At 32.3% G+C, this 26110-nt stretch overlaps 2 protein-coding genes across 2 annotated transcripts; both read left to right on the top strand.

Annotated features, from left to right (window-relative positions):
* The first annotated feature begins 1570 nt into the window (after positions 1–1570).
* On the top strand, positions 1571–21753 carry LOC113560678 (uncharacterized protein DDB_G0292186-like). Its single transcript, XM_026966704.2, has 5 exons — positions 1571–1691; positions 17949–18046; positions 18177–18334; positions 18431–18566; positions 18868–21753. Exons 2-5 carry the CDS (start codon positions 17986–17988, stop codon positions 20799–20801), a joined length of 2289 nt encoding a protein of 762 aa, XP_026822505.1. The 5' UTR covers positions 1571–1691; positions 17949–17985; the 3' UTR covers positions 20802–21753.
* Positions 21754–24615: 2862 nt separating this feature from the next.
* Positions 24616–25145, top strand: LOC113560679 (eclosion hormone-like). The gene has a single exon (XM_026966705.1). It carries the CDS (start codon positions 24747–24749, stop codon positions 24996–24998), a length of 252 nt encoding a protein of 83 aa, XP_026822506.1. The 5' UTR covers positions 24616–24746; the 3' UTR covers positions 24999–25145.
* The last annotated feature ends 965 nt before the right edge of the window (positions 25146–26110 follow it).

Below are 26110 nucleotides of genomic sequence, written 5' to 3'. Positions count from 1 at the left end.
AGACTAGCATTATTTTGACGTTAGTTTCTTTCGTATCGCTTAAATTAATACTTTTCATAATATGTATAATGTATATAGTATATACATTTTGTAAATATACTACTCGATTGATTGGCCTTTACTGTAATGCGTACCTATCTATAACTTAAAGAAACAATGTTAAATACATTCTATATAGTTTTAATAAAATACATAATACCTACAGGCTATTACATATATATTTATATACTTATATATATAATATGTATATATATCATTATTTTTATACGTATTGTTAAAAAACCTATATTTTCAATAAATTACCAAAAACTGTCCAGTCAACAATAGTAATAAAACCAATTATCATGCAGTGTGGCAAAAATAAGCACACGTAAACTTTAAATCTCATCAAAAGCATCAGAAAACTCTTATTCATTCACTTTTTCAATTGAAAACAGTCTATTACAAAATTTAGATTAATACAAGACTTCTTCTACATACATTTCATATGTGAACTTATTTTCGGTCTCGACGAAATACAACTGGAATGCTATTGGTACGTAAAAATATATCGTCATCATGTATATTAAGTATATACTACATAAAATCGTGTAGGCATTTTTGTTCTCATAATTCTCTATGTGCAATTAAGTTATGTGACTCATGTGCACATAAATCAATTTTAAGAGTTAAAAAACAAAAATATAGTTTAAGATTTTTGAACGAAAACCATATACGCCTGTCGTGTAAAAGTGCGACCGTCATGATGTTTTTATTCCGCTACGTTAAATACAATAATAATATAAAGTGTAAAAAAAGCTCACAGCGTTGAGCGTAGTATATATACAATATACGCGAATCGTGCTGTTTGGAAAGTGCGTCCGATCAAGACTGCGAACTCATCACCGGTAATGCGAACACAGATATTATTAAATATATATATATAATACAAGTTCTCGCTGACAAAACTATATATAATTTATAATAAGAATAACATGCATAATTATACACTTTGTGTATAGCCGATTCGATTCGAAATAATAAATTATCGGATTTCTACAACACGATGTGATATTATTATATAGTGAAGCGATAATGACGACGGCGGCGACATTCGCGTGCGATCGCGGACTGAACTTTTACGATTTCCCATACGAAAGTACGCGTGTACAACAACAATCGGCGCACAAATTGATAGTGCTTATGTACAGGTCCATACCTAACAGGCAATAGTAGTGCAGCATATACCTCAGTATTGATCTACGGTGATTAGACGCGTTCACACATTCTTCCGATAGTTCATCGGCTGCAGACGACGTCCATATAATATTATACGATTATTATTACTATTATTGTTATTAGGTAACGGGCGCCCGCCTGTTGGCATATGAGAAAAAACGAAAACGAAATTATTTTAATAACGTTCAACACAATCGTTACGATATCGGCGACGGTCGTGTTTTGAGATAGGTCGCGGCACGAGAACTCGACCCCGCCACGCCGCTTCCATCATCGCCGCCGCCGCTTAGAGTGGTGGGACCATATAGTGACCGTCGGCGAGGAGGAGAAGAAGAAGAAGAAGAAGAAGAAGAAGCAGAAGGAACCCTTTGCTGCTACTCATCATCACTTTTACCCGAACGATCCTCAGTACGTGCGCGCTGCCGGGTGAGTTTACAAATGCACTGCTGCACACACTAAAAGGAATCACACAGGTAAATCGAATTCAGACAACATTATTATACACTACTAATATTATTTTTATTATTATCGATTTATATATATATATTTTTTTAAATAAAACCTTTTTAAATTTTAAAAACAATAAATATGTTTAAACTTTATTATATAATATTGGAAAAACATATTTTCAAGTATAAACAACTTAAACAAAATATATAATAACATAACATTCTATTTATAAAATTTTTCCAATAATATTATATTAAAATAATTGTATAATATATTGTTTTCGAACCTAATACAAATACATTATTTGGTATACGATTCATACAACGTCGTCGTAAAAATTATTCAAATGATCGCCATTTAATCTTTTTTTTTACGTTTTTTCGATTCTGAACTCTGCGTTAACAAACAATAACTGACAATAATATGTACCTACCATATAGGTAAAATTCGTTCGGTCTGCGCGAGCGTCTTATCGGTTTGTACATCAGTATGGGTATAGGTACTTGTCGTAAAAAAATAACCTGTTCGTTTAATATAACAAACATGAATCATTTTGTACACATAATTCATCGTTTTAGTATATTTTTTTTTGTACACAACATCCACCGCATTTGTGTACGCGACTGTTATTATTGCGACGTAGCAGGAGACTTGTTGCATAATTTTTTATCGATGGCCACAATAGTTGTAGTCGTATATTATTATTACGGGGCGCGTAGCTCAAATATAATTTTTATATATATACATATACGAGTATGTACAAAATAATTTAATTTAATATAATACAGGAAAATTACGAGAGCATCACGTAATATAACCAATAACTTTAATTAATATGTACCGTGATAAACTGTAGGATACTGGTCAGTGGTCACTGATGGTGTCCCCCGTGAATAATATTTCTGATGACACCATAATATAATATTATATATTACTATTTTATATTGCATGTGGTGTATGGATGGGTACGATAAACAATATATTGTAAAAATTACGTTAATATGCGTATACCGGTTCGACGGCTCATCAGCATGATGAGAATACGTAATTCGATTCCGTACAAATGTCAACTATAAATCTGAACCAGATGACAGTGCACTATAATAATATTATAATATGATGCCAGGCGTTCTCTACTCGGCTGTAGCAGTATAAAGATGACGAAAAAACACGATTCTTAGTTTTTGAAGGCTCGAATTTTTAAAAACCATCGTCACGTGAGAACGTATAGAGAATTCTTCATTTCGTCGCGTTTTTATAATAATACTATTATTCACTAATTATTTAATTTTACCGTGAAATTCATGGTATTTGATTAATTTTTTATCGTTCGCATTTCAGTATCCCTGTAGAACGGCACACGATGTGCATTTATTATTACATTATGCATAACTATATACTTACCTATATATATATGTACGCAGTTAGAATATTCGCTTTGATACGTTTATAAAAAAAATTAGTAATTTTCGATAGTTATAAAAATACATTTTCAACAAATACACGTTTTTTTTTTTTTTAAATCTTTAAGATATTCAAGACTACGATTTTACACGACTGTTAATTTTCTTTAAACGAGTACTTTCTTTTCGAATTTCTTATATATCGTCAAGACTTTAAAGAGTTTGAGCTACAATAAATGGTTCCACGACAAAATTACCCAACAATATATCCCAACCTAACCTTTATTATTAAAGTTGCGATTAGAAGTAATATTCGAACTTTATCTAAAGTGAATATATGTTATTCGTTATTTTGATAATGGTATAGTACTATAGTGTGTCATTTTATATCATTAGGTACCTACAACGCATATTCTGAGCTAACAGTCTTAAATTAAATTATTTAATTAACACTCTTTATAATGATTTTATATATAATAATATATAATATAATATTAAAATATAATTTTAATATTTTTTTTAACATTTTTTTAGTTATTTTTTTCGTATCCTATAACAATAATTGTATTGTAATAATATCTATGTAACTTTTATAAAAAGGTTTACATTTTAATATTTTGACATGTCACCACGGTAAATACATATATACTATATAGATTATCTAAACTAGTATCTGGATTTGGTTATACCATGTTGTACTTGGTATATATTATTATTTATGATTTCAGCTAATTTATTTTTCATAGTCGTTTTATCGATATTTGATTCGCGAGATAAAATATTATGTAAAATATAATATTATTATGTTTGTGTGTAATATTTCAATAGCAATGGTCGTTATATTGGTTCGCGCAATCGTTTCCTGTTCGATGAATTCGAATATAATGGAACTAGTTTGAAGATTACCCAAACATCTAGGTGATCACGCGTTTACATAATACGATCGAGGCGTCGCGGTTGTTCGTATTTAAATGTGTGAGCGACCGTGTGTGTATTTAAAACGAACAATGAACGAACGCATCATATAGTAATTTCGTCAGACTGAATTAAGACAATAATAAATTATTTTCTTCAATCGCAACCTGCAAGTTGGGTCTTTTTCTATACAATATAATAATATTATATTATATTATATTGTTTGAATTCGAACGGCAGAAACCATATTATATTTTACGCATCATGTACCCGTGTGTACATACCAGCTCATAGGTACATTTTATACATATATGACTGTAGTCTGTAGAGATAATTTCACCTAAATATTATTTTAATATTCACGTGTTGTAATTTCCCTGCAGCTTTAACAATACCTAGTGTCCTAGTACAAATGTTGCAAATACGTTCGTTTGATTTTTGGTTATGAATATTTGAATAATATCAGTAATATCACAGCTGAATTCATCATCGAGTAGAATTCATTGTATACATTATAATAATTGTCAAAATCAACGCGATTTGTAACACTAATATAATATTGTACTAGTGGATTCGTGGTAAAATAGTCTGCAAAATCGTGTTGACTTAGTAGTGCAGGTCCCCTTCCATTTAAGGGCCGAATTCGCAGTGTTTCAGTAGGTATTCAATCTAATATCTAAGTAAACATTTTTAATAATTATATTGGTCATACAAGAATAATTAAAAATTAAATGAATATACCTACTTACATTATACACATAAACGCGCACTTTAAAATTTGAAAGGTCTATATTAAATTATACGATCACAATCAATGAAAATTTATAAAGAATATTTTGTATAAAACCTACCATCAAAATCATGTTTTTTTGGAAATTCAATATGTATAAAAACAACTCATAATTCGTCGCGATAAACAATATGCAAAAAAGCTATATTTTATTAAATTATAAGAAGCAAACAGATTATGTGTTTGTACTTTGGATAAGAAAATTTAAAGAAAAAACACTGGAATGCCTAAATTAATGTACAGTCTTGTTTGCATAACAAAAATTGTTATAATCGTTGACGTCTGATTACAACTAATATTATTCGTTTATACTTTCTCTTCGTTGGATCCACGCGCGCTCAAAAATTCGACGAGTGCTGCGAATCCCATTGCTTCTTTAATAATAATATAACACATTTGACCCACGTATAACGAAACTAAGGAATGCAAATCCAAAATACATTATCGTTGTTAAGGTATGGGTATAACGAATGTGTATATGATGATATTAATATATTATCATTATGAGTACACAGCACAGTGCACAGTGTTGTACCAGGTACGACCAGCGCTGTCAAAAAGACGGTAAGAGTTCGCGGTGTCGTCCTTGCAACAAACAGACGGATGGGTGGGTAAGCGTGAACGTTATAAATAATATTATAATAATATACGAAACGCTTAAACATGTGTGAGGTATAAATTATTATATGCTTATTTAAGTGGATGTCAGCATTAAACGTTTTGTCGTCTCTGTCCATGATAGATTTATGATAAAATAGTCAAAAAACTGCTCATCTCGTATTTTTTCATTTAGTGTTCCTATTATTGAGGCCAAATAACATTTAAATTTTATAATGTATTTTATATAACCGATATAACTAATTTATTAAAACATTATTGAGAAAGAGTACGTCCGATATGTTGCTATTTTTTATCACATATTTAGTCTAAACTGTCTATCTATTAAAATTTGTAATCGGTATTATGTTCACCTAGTTCAAATAAGACTTCAGTTGGGCTGCAAAATGAGAAATTCAAAGAGTGCATAGTTATTAGTTTATTTAACTATTTATAAATATTTAATACGCGCCATCGTCTCGAAAGAAACACGCAGGGGGTATATTGGATATACTGTTATACAGATAATATATTATAAAACATACGGATAAAATTATTAATTATTAAAATAATATAAGCCATTAATATACACGAATATTAAACAAACAGTCTTGAGATCGTAAATCACACGGAAAGCGTGTGAAAAGACAACGCACGGCCAAAAGTTAATATTATTACTCAACCGAAAAGGACGCCGTGTTATCATTTATATTACGTATTACATACTGCTGCAACGATCCCGACGTGGCGACGTCTCCTTTTATATAAAAAAAAAAACAGTAAAACGCGTTTCCGCGTAATAATGAACAAATTATTATCATATATTTTATATATATATATAGTATATATTTATAGTTTATATATATATAATATATATAGTGTACAGGAATTTGTACGCATTTCCGTCTGACTTTCAAATCTGATTCGCGAAATACAAACAATATTGTATATGTAGTTAATTATTTTTTTTTAAAGCTAAATACGCGCGAAACATTCGTCTTATTTCAAAGCTCCATAATATACCAGCCACCGTTGAACATACGTATATGGTACATAATAATAATATTATCATCAGTTTGGTGAAACGTAGTGGAATTCTCTAAAATGACTCGTCCGAAAGCATTATTAATTACGCGTTAATGGTGGCGGCGGCAGCAGGTGACTCGACGGTTTTTTTATTTTTTTTTTTTAGTCCGTCCGTGTTTTTCGTGTTACATCGGAACACACGTGTGCCGTATACGCATAATAATAATAATATTGTACATATAGGTACTTTCTTCCGGAAAGACGCGCGCGGACGGCAGTCATTAGAGGAAAATAAGAGAAAGCGAGTCTCCTACATTATTATTGTGAACCTTTATATTTTTACATACACACATATATATATATATATATGCAAACCGTGAGTGCGTATTCGAGGTGTTTATAATATTACGTATGTATACACTAGTTGTCGGGTGGCTGACGGTGTCGGTTAGCCAGATTTGTAGGGGGGAAGGGTCACGGTTCGGGGTCAAACGCGCGGTTGCTATTAATATCGCGGTTCGTCACCTGTAGGTTACATATTATTATTATTGTAATATACTGTACTAGCGAAAAAATTATTATTTTATATGCGCGTTGTTGGTGTGTAACTCGTCGATCACACGTTTTTGCCGGAGGAGCCAAATCACATCAGAGTGAGAGACGAAATCGAAAGTCACCGGGGCAAAGGTCGTAACCGCGCAGAAGGAGAATGAAGAAGACGACGACAACGACGATGATTGTAACTGCATAATATATACCTGTGTGTACGCTCGCGTCCGTTTTTATTATTACGTAAGCGAGTAGGTTCAAAACATTTCGATCGGCATCCGGACATGGTGGGTCGGGAAACAGCGTCGGTGGTTGGAAGTTCACGATTAGAGAGCAATAATAGCAGCGTCACAACACGACCTGTGTACCTACTTTGTATTGGTATTTTAAATAATATATAGTATATACCTATATTAAAAAACATTGTGTTTTAACATTTTTTGAATTACTACATGTAAAACGTTCGAAATAGATATAAAAAACTGAGAATTTTTCAAGGTTGTATCTCTCACATATAGAAGGGACACGACATAATCACGCTCGTGATACTAAATTATAACAACCGTTCAAGTGTTTTTGGCATGAGTTTTTCGTTTGTTTTTTGCTCTTCCTACATATACAGGACTCTAGTATCGTCGTATAGTAGAGATCGTTAGACTTGTAGCAAGTCCCGTTCGACTGTCGTTACGATAAACTAGCTTGGCAACGTGTAATCTGTGCAGCGGCAACGCTAATGCGATCAGTATAATATAATACGCGGACACGCGGTACAACCATAGTTTCACCGATCATCTCAAAGCACCCACATAATATATATATTTTTTGCTTTTTATGACCAGTCTACGTAATGCCCACTTATATTTTATGTACGATAACGAGTGTTAACGAAACAATATATTATGTATAGTTTGTCTTTACAACGCGACACGACCAACCGTGAGAACTGTATGCCTACAACATAATAATATAATATACTTGTATATAGTAACAATAAAAATCACACAATAAAACTTTAAGTATAATATGTAGACTATATTATGTTATAGACAATTTTTTGGTATAGTTAAATTTTCATAAACGATGTTTGTGATCGTATGGTAATATGGAAATTCAAAAAAGTATTTGAACAGACTCCATAATGTATATTACAGAGTGTTAAATGTTGAGCGTAACGAATAATGATATACTTTTAAACTTGCCTTTTATTAATACAAAATGCAAGTATGTATACTTATTTTATTATTTAACACCACTGTTAATGCTCGAATAATATCGATGTCGCTTTCGTTTTAGTAAAGTGAGTATACTTTTGAATTACGAATAACCGTGATTTATGTAATATGCGCTGCTACTAGAAGGAAATATATATTTATGTACAATTTATAATCGAATACAAATCAAATAATCATTAATAACGAAAAGGAAAATATAAATATAAAAAATGATGAATTTACGACGGCATTAACCTTTCTGCGACTTAGAAAACCACAGCCGCGTGTTAAAGTAGCTATAATGCCATCAACAATTCTCTTCAACTACCAACCAACCACTATCCAACGCGCACGTCCAGATAAAAATCGAATATAATAATATACCTATATATTATGTATATAAATACTGTGTCAAATCCGTCGTCATTTTAATTTTTCATATATCCGACCATCGTCGTTTCGAAATGTACGTAATCAGCAATAATGTAATATACAATCACTAATCCCACTCACTACAGCAAAGTATACGTATATCATATTGTACGATCTATACGAATACACCGGGAGTTCGGAATAGATTTCCAAAATTAGTGTGCCTATTATAAAACGTTATTTTGTATTACGCAACTATACGACATATCAAATATAAATTGACGTATATTACATATAAAAGGTTGCATAGGAATTGCATATATTATTATATTATAATTTTTTAGGATAATATTGTTTCATACTATGATTAAATATCATGTTTAACTTGTGCCGTTGACGACTTATCGCGCATCCCGAAGTCCAATCGCGTATCTCTTCTCACGTTTGAAATTGTAACAATAATATAGGGCGATTGTAAACTCTCCCGAGTCTACTACTCCTCCTGTACTACCCGATGGAAACATATATAAACTCTCCTGGGTCTTCAGTACTATATGTACTATATAACCTATGTTAATTCTTATGTCTCTTGGAAACTAGATTTAAAAAGAAATTAGATTCTTGTAATAGTAACAGGATAATAATATAACAATTATTGTTATCCTATGCACGTCATACAGGATAAGTTTTTAGGTTTTAAAATTATTCATGAACATTTGCAGATATTTTAATTTTAATTATCAGTTTATCATAAACCATAATAATATTACACATAAAATACCTGCATATCAAAACTTTTTACTAGTCATATTAACGTCGCGCATCCAAACCTTCGGTGGTTCGTTAGTGAACGCTAATTGGAAGACCGATTGTCATCTTCGTGACTGTCGGGTCGTGTGTCATCATCGCGGCCGTATCCGTAAACGACGACGGGATTTTTTTGACCTTCCTTTCTCCCCAGTCACTGACACTATCACCACCACTACCAACCATGACTTGCGACAGAATTTTTGCAGTTGATCCCTCCCTTGATCCTTCCATTCACTGAAATATAAAACGGTTCACTTTTATCCGATATTATTAAACTAGCAAAGTATGTTTATGTGACAACATTCAACAAGAAACTTTGAAGAATTTTACTTCTCAGCGCTAGCAACAGTTATGATATACAGTGGAACATCGATAACTCAAATCTCTATAAGTTGAAGGAATGCCATGGCCTCTAAATTTCAATTTATGATAACTTAAACATCTATGAGTCGAATTTTCGATAACTCGAATTTTATTTTCGCCCTTAACGGATTCGAGTTATCAAGGTTCCACTGTGTATATATATGTACATATAGATAAAGTGCCTATTACTTGTCTAATTTTCATATACATAAAATATTTATAAGAATAATATAAATACGAATTATATATGACAAAACAGGAACAAGTAAAAATAATTGTATTATTGTAAAAAATGTATCTAATTAAATAAAACATTTCTATTCTTGTGTTCACCAAATATAGTTTTTTACGAATCGCAAGGAAAATGCGCGCATTTTACACCACCATTGAACATTAGATTTTATGGGTATCTACATAAATATTATGCTTTTAAATGTATACAGTAAAAGAGTACAACGACAATGAAAAAAACCACGCACAGACTTTCCCTCTCACCAAACACGCCTATCTGCACGTAAAAGGCGACCAAAGCAAAACAGTGACCGTTTAACTCGCGACTGGCATTTCCGATCGGAAACGATAACAATGTATAACAACGTCATTACGGCGCGATTCCGCGTGACGAACGGAAATCGGACTACAGTTTAAACATCGAGACATCGAGTATAAATTATCGTTAACTGTCGCTTGGTAATTTATATACACCAACATTTTTTTTCAAATTCCACAACAATAAGAGCCGGAAAATATTCGGTTTGAGACGGTAACTGATAGCGTGACGATGCAACGCACGATTCGAATCAAAAATACTAATACAATACTCGTAATATTGAAAAAATAGTTTTGAAATGATTTCCAACACACGTGTAGATTGGGTTTTAAAGTATATACGTGCGCACATACATCTGTACAACTTTTTATATTCTTAGAAATTTTGAGACCTACAAATACATACAACGGTTGTCTCTAAAAAAGGTAACACAATTGTTTCGAATTTGAATAATAATTGCATTTATTTACGCAGCTATACATTATAATTTATTAATAAGTTACTGATACACAACAATCACTACAATAACTATACAATAATAACAAGGGATAAAAAAATGCGCATTCGCTGTATGAATAAAAATAGATATAATAGAATACAACACAAACCCTAGTCAATGTGCCGTGTATGTGTATTTATAACGCGGCGTTTATATCGTGATATAATTACGACGCGTGCTCGGGATCGAAAAACGTATCACCCGAGGTCCGAGATCAGAGGTCGCAGCATCAGAGAAACACAAGTCCTTGTGAAAATTCAAACGAGTTTATTATTTTTTTTTTCAATTTTAAGAACGCATCTGCACTGCATCACACGCGCCGCCGACCCGAAAGCCGCGTTCGTGAACCTCCGCCCACCGGCACCATCATTATCGAATATAATAATAATTATAATAACAGTAATAATAAGATATAGGTTAGGTGAGTGTTATAAAATGAAGATATATACTTAGGTGTAGTTTATATATCATATTCGAGGTATTTGCATTATGACAGCGTTTTTGAAGCGGACGACCTCGGCCGCAGGCAAAATATACAGGGACAACCTTCTGCAATCATTGACATATGCGCTGTATAATATAAACAATATATAGTACAGGAATACGTAGTGTTTGTAAGTTCTCGTGCCAATTCGAGTTTAAAATTCTCGAAAATAAATAAAAATATTATATCAACACTAACTATCTGATACCTATCCTGTATATACCAAGGTATTCCCGAATCATCTCGATGCATTCAACAATGATCACATTACCGTATAATATTAGTATGTATACGCGACCGAGGCAGCGGATTTGATGAATGCTAAATATTAAAGTATGTTGTGTACACGAAAAAAATGCGAGACGATATTATAATGCGCTAGTAAGAGAGACGGACGAAACAATGGACCACCGAACATTTGTACCGTGTTCGTCGTCAATAATGACGATGATAATGCGTTTCACTGGTTTCGGGCGCGTTATCGTTGCACGTGACCGGCCTTGATACAGATGCGCACGGGCATATAATATACATATTATATAAAATACTATTACACATTATTGTAATAATTACACGGTGTCGTCGTCGTTCGTCTTAGTCGTGATTTCGGGCGGAAAAGGTTAAGAGTTAAGACGCGTACACAAAATAAAGTGCGCGCGCGCGGAACGATTGTATAACAATAACGTTGTATTATTATTAGTATAATATATAAATATATATTGTTTTTGAAACATAATATAGTATAATATAATGTGTATTATAACATTTATAACGACTCGCGACGTTCCGATTGTGATAAGAAAAAAAATAATGTTATCAGAACGATATCTAAAACCCGCGACGGCGGCCCCGCGGTATACGAAGGCTATGGTGTATATTATTACAATAATATTAATACCAAATAGGTATGTTATATTGTACTTATATATATATTATAGCTGCAGGTATGCGGCCTACTTAAAGCACGGCCGAGTCCTTGCACCGCCGCCGGTCGGATCATCTCCGTTTTTAATGTGGGAACTCGTAGTTGGGTAATCGGACCCAGAGGATTTCGCAATTTGCGCTCGTTTAAAGTGCCATCCGTTTTCCATCTTCCGCAGAACGGTTCACACACGCGCGCGCCCAGCGCTTATTGTTGCGGTGAAAGTGACGAGTTTTCGTGCTAGTTCGAGCGCCACCGGCCGTCGTGCTTTGGTGATCCTGCACAGCTAACAAGTCGTACCTAACTTTATTCTTTATAGCTGTATAATATCCCAGAATGCGTTTCTGAGTGAACTTCCAAAGTAGCGGAAGAACTTCTAGCCTTTTAACCAACCCATCCCACACTACCGTGATACTCTACTCTAAATTGGATCATCGACGATTTTAGTTTTTCTCGATCGTAGTTAGTTTTATTTTTTTTGACCTTTTATCATATCAAGTACCCAATGTTTATCCTGAAAATTTTCGAAAAATCGGCTGATTTTGAATGTATCTGCAAATTAAGACAAATTTAGAAATTGATTTGTATATTATATTATTTTACAATATTTAATTTGTGTAATATATAATATATACAATGTTATAATACTAATAATAATTGGTTAAATTTTAATAATGAATTGGAATCTCCTATTTTAATTACTTAAATTATTGAATATTATAAAATTCACGTAATATATATATATATATATAGATTCTGTTAATTATAGATTTTTTTAATATGCCTATTTTTGATACAGATGATTAGTTTTTATGATTTATCTCAGTCAGACAATAAATTATGTTTGCTTATCATTATAAAATACTTGTTATTTTTATACTACTACAATATTATTTTTTGTTTGTGCAGTGTGTGTAAACACACTTATATGACGTATAGAATTAATGAACAATCGGACTATGCTCTAAGACGCAAGTACACTCTAGACGTTATTTTTTGGAGAAAGGTTAAAATTATCTATGCCGCGTGCAGGTCGACAACTATCAATCACAGTCAGTTATTTCTTATTAAGTCTGCCTGTCCGTTTGATATGACTCATATGAGTGAGATATTGTCTATAGAAATTAATAGTAATAGTATAATTGTATAATAATCTTTCTAGATCTGTTTTCGTTGATACTATATAGTATACAGAAATTCAATAATACGATGAATACGATGCATACATATTGTATATTTATATCACGTTTGGCTTGATCCAATTTATTTGTGAACAAAACTGCAAATATTAACACGCGAAATGTATTTTTTTTATTAGTTTGTAACTTATTCAAGTATAATTATTTCATAACAAAATCGTCGATAACGAGCGTACAGTGTATGTTAATGTATTATTAAATTAACATTGGTATATATATATATATATATATATATAAAGATTATTATATCAATTTAAAAATAATAGTTATGTTTATCTGTATCTTAGAATTAATATCCATGTACTAACCATAAACTTTAATCGTTGGGACCTATTTTATTTTATTGACAAATATTGCAGCATTTTTTTTATTTTACATTAATTATTCTATTAAAGTGATTCAATAAGATAACTATTATCGAATAAAACCACATTCGTGGAATTACGAAATTAAAAAAAACAAATATACCTAACACTTCACGATTTATTTCATAAGCCATCATACTCGTTCTATTGCAGACGCGCTATATAATCGTATAGTCCATACACAGATGAAATCAACTGTGTATACATAATACTGTTACGGTGAATACCTATTATAGAATTATAAAATCAAATTTGTCAATTATTCGGAAAAAAACGTACGTTAACAACACGTTTTTATTTCTTTAACTACGTGACGAAATGTTTAATATACATACACTTAAGTAACAATACACGCGTTAAAGTCACCATCGGTCATCGCCATAATTATAAATACAAAACGGTTGACCCGTCTCTGATGACTGCATCGCACTATATAGGTTATAGGTATAAAGTATAATATTCCAAACCGTGTATATTTATTTGATAAATAAAACATTCAAAATGCATTAGGATCACTATATTCCGGCTATTCCTTACTATTACTATTTGTAAATTTGTATATAGTATATGTATAATGTTCATTGCCTAGGCACGAAATAAAAAACTCTTATCCTAATAGTAGCTCGTATAATAATATTATATATTTATACTAATATTTACGTTATTATATACGGCTATATATGCTTGCGGATCGATGCGGTCCTATACCATAACTAATCGCAAAACCGAATAATAATAATTACCAAACACCACCGCCACACATTATTATTATAGCCGTGTCGTATAATTTCATTTTATTATACTCTTTATTTTAATCTCATAAACGTGGGCGCTCTGATAGTTCAAAATTTATTGACTCCTACAAGGCGCTGATAAAAATAAAAAATAAATTATATATTATTCGAGCGACCACTGTATATTATAATATTATTATAGCATCATTAGACACGGCGACGCAAGGCAGGTGAAAGTGCATCTGTGACGGTGGCAAACTGCAGATATTGCGGCAATAGGTTTACCTGTATATATATATATATATATCACATATATGATATAAAATAATAATAATACATGCGCGTCTCGTAAGTGAAAAATCATCTATAAAGCCAAAAAAAATTAAAATCAAATTCTTGTACGATAGAACAAGAACATACGACGATATAAATTAACAAACTTTGTACAACCAACGATAAAAATACATTGGCTATATTATGCTTATATATGCCTATTAAAGTATTGAACTATAATGATTGTATAAAATTATAATATACATAAGTACACACGTAATATTTGGCTATTTGGAGGAAATATCTATTCAAGAATCGCGTTCGAACTATATTTATAGGTTCATGGAGATTATACCCCTATAATAAATTATCGTTTTTAGAAGTTCTCGATTGTGGCAACGATCATAATAATTCCTTAAATCATTTAATACCGTCTGATCTAAAACGACAATGCTATTGTCGTTGTGCTCGTTATGGTCTATCGATAAAATCCCATATAGACATTCTTTCGTCTTCCGCCGATCTACTCAGACGATCGTCTTATAGTATATGCATCATGATGCAGCATCTCCTTACAAAATACATATAATATTAGCTATATTATATTATATTGAACATGATACAGATATACATATCTATGTTGAAGTGACAACATATAGTAAGATATTAATCTATATCGAATTATAAAGTATATACCTACATTAATTATAACACGTCAAGTGGAGTTTTGTTGATACATTTGCTTGTACGGCAGATCGTTCCTATTTATTTAAATAGGTAATACTTGTAATAATACGAGTATATTTACAATCGTAGCTATACGATCACGAGTAAATCAGAGAGTCTCTTTCATCGTTTATTATAATATATACCCACATAAAACGACCATCAATTACATCCTTGTCATACTGACACTCAGTATCACAAGTCAATATATATATATCATTGTAGCTAGTATAGTTATAATGTTTATGTATATAATATATATATATATATATATATATGTTGATGTTTAAACGCATTGATATTATTTTTTTAGGCACGCTTTTAAGTTCATCATAATAGAAGGTGACTTTTGTCGAAACGTTATTATAATATATTAATATATATTTTATTCTTGACTCTATAGCAGTTATTGTAATCGAGTTGGCCAATTATTATATTATTTTATTTCAACAACCAACGACTATATCTCGTGTATAAAATGTAAACATGAAGGTTATGCGAGGGAATGTTTTTCTGTTTTTTCCCTTTTCAGTAAAATTTTTCATCGCAATAATGCGTGTTTACTATTTTAATACCACGATCTGATCACGTTTTATTTTATTTTTGAGTAAAATAAAAAATAAATTACATTTATAATTAAATATATTAATATAATGTACATAATAATATACTCAGAGTTCAACAATGAACAACAAATGGCACATGAGCTACAAAACCGTTTGATTTCAAATGGTTTAATGTACAATATTATTACTATTTATTCCTACAACTATAATCTATACAATTTCATTTTGCTAGGTAACATATGAAATTATGTAGCTAGGAAACCTTTCAATCTCCTTTAAATCATTTTCCAAATGCCTATATAAAAGCGCACTTTCTGATTCGTTGGTAGTTGTGCAAATACGTATTAAATTTAATGTACCTACACATTGCAATTATAATAATATATACAGTTATTGAGAAATAATTATCTGATCGTCACATATTTATATTTCGTCTGAATAAATTATACTCGATCTGACTAAAAATCGTTAAAATCTGATAATGAAAATAATATTATTTTTACCTATTTTATAGTATAATTATGGACAAATAGCCAGAGTGGTGTGAAATCCACTAGTCCGGCACTGGCCCATTTATAATCGTCCGGGACTTAAGACGACGAAATAACATAAAAATACCATTGTGGGAGTTATTATTGTAAAATATTACCGCGAAGGATTTCATTCCCGCGGCGGGTCCTGAGCTCGGTGACCCTGGGGGGTCGGGTTCGTGACTGACGCGAACGTTCTCACGGTACTATATAGAAGGCGCCCGCCCGCGATCCACTCGTCGTGACGATCTTTTCTTCTCTCTGTCGACGACGACGACGGGTGCTATCCGATCGATAACTAGATCTCCAGGCTACGTACATTATTATATAATATTAATCGCGACGACGATACTATACATTCCATTCGCGATTTTATTCGGGAAGTTTTGAGCAGGATTTAAACGAATCGACCAGAAGAGGTGGTTTCATTAAAGGCAGAAGAGCCTTTATTGATCGTACTAGAAACTAACCATACGCAGACTATAGCGGATATAGTAAGTAAATCTGCCGGAAACAATGACTTGACTCGGATCACGCGATCAATGATCGCGTGTTATTTTTACTAATTTCTTATTCGCGTTTTAGTTTCTTCTCCATGCTCCGTCTATTCATAATCTTCATAAACCAGTTTCGCGACGATTATCATGCGTACCTATATATAACATGTATTATGTATTTAAAGGTATTCACCGGACGGCCGTGACATTTAAAACGAAATATTTCCGACAGCGTACCTATTTGATTTTTTTTTTACATTTTTCAATTCATCGCCTGACGTACACTCGCGAACTTTCGGTACGGATGTAATATTGTTCAAAAGGTGAAAGCTCCGATGACTATAACGACGACCACCACAACGATTAACGATCGATGATGCAATCGTAACAGATAAAAACAATACTAAAAACGTAGGAGTATTTTCATACGCCTTGCTCTCATACGACACGACAGTCACACGTCGATGCTGCGCATACCAAAGAAGACGCGCGCTGGTATGTTATGTAATGGCAGCCACTCCGGTTCTATTGTTATGCAATTATAATCGACGGCTGTTCGATCCTCTCTGAAAATGAAACATATTATATTATTTATTTATACGTAATTATATTCATAAACGAGAATTAAGAATTACGGCGGCAATTCGTCTCGTGCGTCGTACAGTGTACCGTGTAATATAATATTACGACACTGAAAATCACTATCAGGGTTCAGCGCAAGTCACATTATGGTTATAATATGAGTAAACGTTTAAATAATAATAAAAAATTACATCCTCAACCCGTTGGCGGTGTCGTATAATAATAATATGTTACGCGGACGCAGCGGTGGCGCTTTACCTTTCACCTTTTTAATTGTATTGATAATTAATCTGTTGTTATATTTTTACGTGTTTCAGATACTATATATTGATAATATAGAAATATATATACATCATGTTGTCCGATAATACGATGACGGCCATCAAGATCTGGACGTTCCTCACACTGTTCACCTGTAATTATTATTATTTTTATGATAATATAATATTAGACATAGATACTAATTATGACGTTTTCGTCTATTGTCACGTAATATCAAATATTTTTTATTAAAATACGTCGGTGTATTAATTTTTTATACATAGGTATGGTGTATGGTCAGAGAAAACCACCAAATTACCAGCAAAATGAAATGCCGCCGACCAGTTTCAGCTGCAAAGACAAAATCGTGGGTGGATACTACGCAGACCCCGAAACATCTTGTCAAATGTTCCACGTCTGCGTGAATGTCGTCGGAAGTGGGGTGAGTAGATAAAAGTAGATTTTCTATGTACTCTTGTCAACACTAACGCTATTGTGGCTTACAAAAAATTGATAAACTATAATATCTTGTTATTAGGTTCAAGATTTCCGGTTCTTATGCCCAAACAACACGGCATTTGATCAAGAGAACCAGATCTGCGACGATTGGTATAACATCGACTGTGAAGCGGCCACGTTGTATTACAGCGACAATTTTGACTTGTATAAACTCGGTAAGTTACCATTGGTACATAAAAATCGATAATCAACTTAGTATATTTATACAATACTTCATACATTGAAATTAATTTTAAATTGATAATACAACTATAACATAATATTATGTTATAATATAACAATTAAAATTTTGTCTAAACAAAATAAATTACACTGTTTATTTGCGTTTATTTATAATGTAATTTAAAAACTTAAGAAATTGTTTTTAAAAACTATAAAATATTAAAATACTTAAATAATAGCAGTTCTAACTGAAAAAAATTAAATTAGAATACTAATCTACGGATTTTCGCACAGGTTTCAGCGGAGCTCCAGCCACATCGGGTAAAGCTACACCAATACCGTTGGGCCCATCCAGCGCGTCACCGAACGCAGCGACCCGATCACAATCCAGTCCCAGGAGGCCTTCACTATCCGCTCCTGTAAACAACGCTGTGTCTGAGAACGACGACGACTACTACTTGCAGAGAAGCGATGCTACAGATAGTCGACTGCAACATGACCTCTTGCGAGGCAGCAGCTCAGGCAATTTCTTCAGCAATAAGAACAGAGGCATCGAGAACCCAGACGACTACGACGATAGCCGGATAGTTGTTTCATCTAAAGACGTACCGAAGAAAAACACTAAAGCGCCGTTCAGAAAACTTTTAACAGGCAAGAAACCGGTTGCCGAATCCACTACAGGTGCTCCGAGCACCACTTCGGGTATCACCGGAACCACCGCCGCCGCAACCACTATCACTAGCACAACCACGGCAAGACAGTCTAATTACAAGCCCACCACGTACCGCAGCAAGGACCGCGGTCGTGTGAATTACAAGACGTACTTAGATAAACAAACCAAAGCGGATGAGTTCGACAATCAAAAATTGGCTAAGCCCGCAACCTCCATCCAATCCACAACGTTTGCTCCATCAACCGGTAATACATACCGTGGACAACCGACCGTGACTGTTGCTGCTGTTGAAAACACTTATCAAACCACACAATTATCTAACGCCGTACAACAAAATAATCGGCCAAAAAATAACGATTTCCTGCGCATTGCACCAGCAAACAACAACAACAACAACAACGGCGGTTTCCAGTCAGCTAGGATCAACGTGACGCCTTCAATCAGCAACTTCCAGACGAATAACGCGTTCCGTCCAGCAAACGATCAGGCTCAAAATTTCCAACAAAATGTCGTCAACTACAATCAAGGCTTCCAATCAGACAAAACTACTTACTCCACAACCGCGCAGAACTTAAACCCAATAAACTTCCAGTCCGACAAGATCTACACGACGACACAAAAATATATCCAAAACCCAACAACTAACACTTTCCAACAACAAGGTAGTAACACGTTCCAGCCAGGAAGTACTTTCCAGCCTGTAAATAATTTCCAACAACCCAACAATTTCCAGCAATCCAATAACTTCCAGCAAGCCAATAATTTTCAACAACCCAATAACTTCCAGCAAGCCAATAATTTCCAGCAATCTAATAACTTCCAGCAACCCAATAACTTCCAGCAACCCAATAACTTCCAGCAACCTAATAACTTCCAGCAAGCCAATAATTTCCAGCAACCTAACGCTTTCCAACCGGCCAACAATTTCCAGCAACCCAACACTTTCCAACCGGCTAATAATTTTCAAACCGTGACTCCTACAACGCAAAAGTACAACTCATATCAGCCATCGTCACCGACCGCATATCAACAGACCACAAACGTGTTCCAGTCGTCGACACCGTACAACGCGGGCAACTCGTTCCAACAGCAACAACAACAGTCATCCCAGCAACCACTGTTCCAATCCACCACTGAGCACTTCTCTAAAGACTTTAAAGCAAAGTTTGACCCATACAACAGCTACCACCAGAGTACGAACGAGGAAGCTGGCGAGACTCTAAAGACAGCGCCTAGTACGAACCTGAGGCCGAGTGAACTTAATGCCCTTATCCAGCCAAAACCTAAATCGATAAACGCAACATTGTCAGTTGGATTTAGTTTTAACAAGTTGGACGGTGGAGTGGCCAAGTCCACTGTTGTCGTACCGGCACCAACCACGCAAAAACCGAGGCCTTTCACCACTCAACAGCCCTCGTCGACGACGCAGTTTGTCACAGTCAGTTCAACCACGGCTTTCGTGACCGCAGGGCCAAGCAGCAATGCTAAAAAGGCCGTCACCAAAGACAAGGACTCGTCGTACGATTATGCAGTACTACGACGACAGCAATCATAACGATTACACCGACGTGGTGCCCGAAGACTTTTCCAGAATTAACAACTCGAAAAACTTTTAAGCAAATTATAAAATATGTCCCCCCCAACAAACTTTCAAAAGCCTTTAATGTGTAAGTTTTTTGTAAATAAATCGTAGATTTACGTCTAATATATTATAATATTATAAAATTTAAAATAAAATTACGTTTTAATCGTATATATTTTTCGACCACGCGATGAAAATTCTTCAGTGCCAATCAATTCTATAATGTCGTTATACGACGACATGTCGGTTAAACGTAGGTTTCGAGCAGACTTGGGGAGTTTGACAGAACAACTTCCATGAATCCCAGCAAGTCTTGTGAAAGTATTCGCACTACTTCACAAGACCTTCGTGAACTACCGGTAATCATTCAAGTGCCAATTACAGTACTTATGTATGTTCCGGCAGGTATACTGTAGTATCGGGTGTTTCACTATCACTGCATCCAGCTATCAGCTTACAATCAAACGTACCTATGTACAGATCCGGCAGTAAAATTGGTAGCGGTACGATAAATGTTACCTTTTTATTGTTTTTTTTTTCGAAAATCAGAATATATGTATATATATATTTCAAATGACTGTTAACTTATTTTATTGATTTGGAACAAAATATTATTTTTATCGTATTCTCTTGGACAATGGAAAAAAAAACAAAAAATTCGAACTAAATTAAAGTAGAAAACTATGAAAAAAATGCAGTAAATATTTAAGAAAAATAAAAAGTCATCGTGCAACAGCAGAAGCTGACAAACTTTTATAATACCTATGTATTATTATTTATAATTAATCATTAAATTTCAGCAACATCTATAATTAAGCGGTATTAAAATTAAATTAAAAATATCTGCTTTGTATAAGAACAAACTTAAAATTTTTATAATTATTTCATTCGTATAGAGTGTCATTGTAAAAATTAGCCTTACAACATATTATTGTTAATTAATATTTAAAATAATAAATACATTTGATTTTTGTATGAATGTTTTGTAATTTAAAAATAAATTTATTCCTTCCTGTAATTTTATAATTATTTTTTTATACTAACCATTTCCTTGAATATTTTGTAACACATGGTATTTAGATTTTGAACTTACCAAAAAAATGTCATAGGTACACCGGTATTAAATATAACTGTTATAAAATACAAATATTAAAAAATCTAATAGTTTAAATGATGTTCAATCTATTAGCTATTATACAAAAAATGTTACGACATGGGTATTATTATATATAATAATATATGTAAATATATTATTTTGTATTGGTTTTACTTTGGTTAATTTTTGTAAAATTAAAAAGTATTAATTGCCTATAAAAAGTTTAAAATTGCTCTAAACATTTTGAAAAATTAATTGTGTATGAAATACACATAGTGATTTGTTTCATAATTTTTATACAATTTATATTTTTAAAATTACATGACAAATAATGCTATTTTCCAAAGTGATTTGATATACTTCGTAACATTTACCAAATGGAACAACAATAATTTGCTTATAATTTTTAAATGAAAATATATTACACGCGTTGAAAATTGCACGAAACCTATCATTGGTGAACGCTGTTTATTACACTAAGATATATCATATTATGTATGCTTTATAGTCTATTGCATGGCTGTCCGACCCACGGTAGATATTAATACGGCTTTCACTGCAAAAATTTAAAATCATCAATTAATTGTACATAATATATTAAAATATATGTGGCCTACTGGCCCACGAAAATTTGTACTCTCATGATGTGGCCCAGTCGTCACAAAAGATTGGACAACCGTGCTGAGCAGAGCCTGTTCTATAGTCTATTGCAATAATAACAATCGTCGAAAAGAATATTAACAATTCTAATAACTTAATTAAACTAAAAAAATTCAAATGAGTAATATAAGATATTATAGTAAATACAAATAAACTGCATTAAACCTATATTTGACTACATAAATATATAATAATGCAATTTTATATTTAATAAAATAATTTTATTTTAAAAATATATTTACTTGTGAGTTCCCATGGGCCATGACATCTTTCAATTTTATTTTAAGTGTGTTAATGTCTAGTTATTTATGCATTTTGATTACTATTATATTTTTCGCTTTTTGAAATACATTCGTAAGCACTAGGAATCATATTATAGTAAAATTTAATATGTATAGTGATTAGTGATAAATTATTTAGTTAATATTATATTTATGTATCACAAATATAAAAATATATATAAAATACATTTATTATTTAAAGGCTTCAAAGGAAATAACTGTACCTTTGTAGAAGTAGAAAGGAATATTTTTTCTACTAAACACTGCAACTCTTTCAATAAATATGACGTGTAAGAGGACGTTATACTCGCATGTGTTGTCTTTGTCTTACTAACGTACATCATAGGAAATTTGCGTTCAGCAGACTACATTTTGTGATGTTAGCTTTAATATTTTAAATTTACCTATTATCAAAGTTAAAGGTAAGAATGTTATCTATGTTTTTAATAATATTATCGTTATAAAATTTTAAATTGAGTTATAACTATGTAAAATATTACAAGTTTAAAATGTTCATAAAAATTGACTTACACTTGATATATATATATATATATATATAAAATATATGAACAAACTACTTGAAAAATTATCATGCGAAATATATGTTATTCATGCTATTTCATAATTAATTTTTTTTATTTTACTTTAGTTTTAGTACGTCTCAATGAAAATCAATTTAATTTAGTATTTTATTCTTTTTTTACTGTTTTAGAGTTTAATGCATTATATTTTTTAATTTTATTTATTTATTACATTCATTCTAATCAGAAAGGTTAAGGCAAAAATAGGCAGATACAACGAATATAATATATTATTTAAAAATCATCATAAATAAATATTTATTTTAAAAAATACATAGAAAAATACTGTATATCTTTAGATAGATAAGTAAGACCATCGCGTGCGTTTGAACATTTTATAGTAGGTTAACAAAATGCGAAAAAATTAAAGGCATCACTTAGACTCCCTCAAAAACTACTCACGTGAGACAGACTTTTATTACTTACATATAAATATATATATTTAGTATATGATGAGAAAATAGTGAATAGTAGTAAAAAAAAATGGCTCGCTTAAATTTTGGTGACCTTTTAAAAAAAAATTAAAATGACACCACTATTCTGTTGTTTGAGAACCAATAAAAAATCCCGTAAGGCATAATCGTCAAATCGAACCTTTTCAAAGAAACCTACCTATTCTAAGTCACACAAGACATAGGCTAAAAATCGCCTGATGCATTCCTCTTGACAATATATTTTAGTGTAATTATCTTAACCTATGCACCGAATAGTTAGAATTAAAGCTGCAGTCGGCAGTATAATACTAACACTTACATATTGTTTCGTTGTTTCATTTTGATTGAATAATAATATGATTGTTATTAAATTACTGCGACGAAATACATACGCGGACAGTCGTATACAACGCAGAATATAATAATTTATACAATTATCCATACAAATTTATTTCCCTACATTATTGTTTTTCGATAATAAAACCCACAATTGATTTGTATAATTGTATAATGAACACTGTGCGTCTTATTGCTCGTCTGCTGAACAATCATATCAAATTGACCACGAACCCGCGTCGGCGGGAAATTTGTGATCGGCGCCAATAACGCGTATTACATTAGTTATAGTGATGAGGAGCATTATGAGCCGTCGCTGGCTAAACGAAAAACTCGATTAAGCATTTTCATCGGTATAAAACCTACGGGACCATTGCTGTTATCGTCAGTGTATGTTCGTCCGATCTTTCACAGGGTCTACAGTACAGAAAGCAGTGTAAGTGTTCTCAGATAGATATCGTCAGTTTCGACGATAATACAAGTCTTTGACGTGATTTACAGAGAAAAACTTCGTCTCGAAAACTTGAACGATGAACGCTTCAACCAAGAAAATCGTCTTCCTGGCCGCCGCGCTGACATTGATCGCGATCGTCGGTTATACGTCGGCGGACATGGCGGACGTCGGCTTGTGCATCAGGAACTGCGCGCAGTGCAAGAAGATGTTGGGCGCCTACTTCGAAGGGCCGCTGTGCGCGGACGCGTGCGTCAAGTTCAAGGGCAAGATGATACCGGACTGCGAGAACATCGAATCCGTGGCACCGTTCCTCAACAAGCTCGAGTGATTTACGCCTCACACCCGTCACCCTAACTAGGCCGATTACATTATTATTAATATTATGTATTTTCAAAATTAATTATTATATTATTATACACACCACGATTATACACGCTATATACGGGCTGCAGCCATACTTCCGACTTTTAGTAAATATTTAGTGTTAATAATGAATTATTGTGAAATTATTTTATGTATTCGTTTAAAATCAAACATATTAATCCATAACACTATTGTACTACATTGTAATCAGCGACTAAAATATTAATATAATGAACAGATATTACTATTACACGATTTTTATTAATATTAAAAAATGTTTATAGTGATTATTATTTCTGGTCTCAAATAATTGGCGAGGCCTATTGACGTGATGATTTAAGGCTTATTTATTAACAAAGAGTTATGTTAGAAAATGATTATTAATCTATTGACGTATTATTCTAATATAGACACACTCAAACAAGTATAAAATACATATTATCAAATAATTTTAAATTATCAGTTAAATTAAGAAGTGAAAAATATGTTTATTTAAGAAAAATTCTTATTTTATTATGAAGTAGAACAATTTCAAATCTATTATATAATACAATTTTTACGAGTTGCCAAATAGATCTAATAAACGGCATACTTCTTCTAACAAAATTATGTTAAAGTATGAGTATCAAGAAGTATTAAACATATTTTTTATTTGCTGTTCAAATTGAATCGAGCAATACAGTGATGCACTATAATGAAACCATTTTTTATTCAAATTTATTGTTATAATATTATGACTAATAAAGTAATAAATATAATAAACGATAATATCTATTGTAAACTATTCAATACCTAACTAGGTGATGATACTATAGTGGAACTATGCTAAAAAGTTGTCGTATTTTACTGATAAAAATGAGCGATATCACATATACATATATTTATTAACAATAATACATTATTATTGATTAATAATACATACGTCATGTCAACATAAGTGTTGATCGGCGTATTATATAGGCAAAATAGGTACAATACTGCCCCGTTCAACATTGTCCATGATATTACATTTTAGCTCTATGTATGTTGTAGATATAATACATGACGTATCCAATATTGTGTAACCAGTCAAATGCG

Source organism: Rhopalosiphum maidis, chromosome 1 (genome assembly GCF_003676215.2).
Source record: "Rhopalosiphum maidis isolate BTI-1 chromosome 1, ASM367621v3, whole genome shotgun sequence".
Classification (NCBI taxonomy): Eukaryota; Metazoa; Arthropoda; class Insecta; order Hemiptera; family Aphididae; genus Rhopalosiphum; species Rhopalosiphum maidis.
This window is presented reverse-complemented; position numbering and strand designations above follow the sequence as displayed.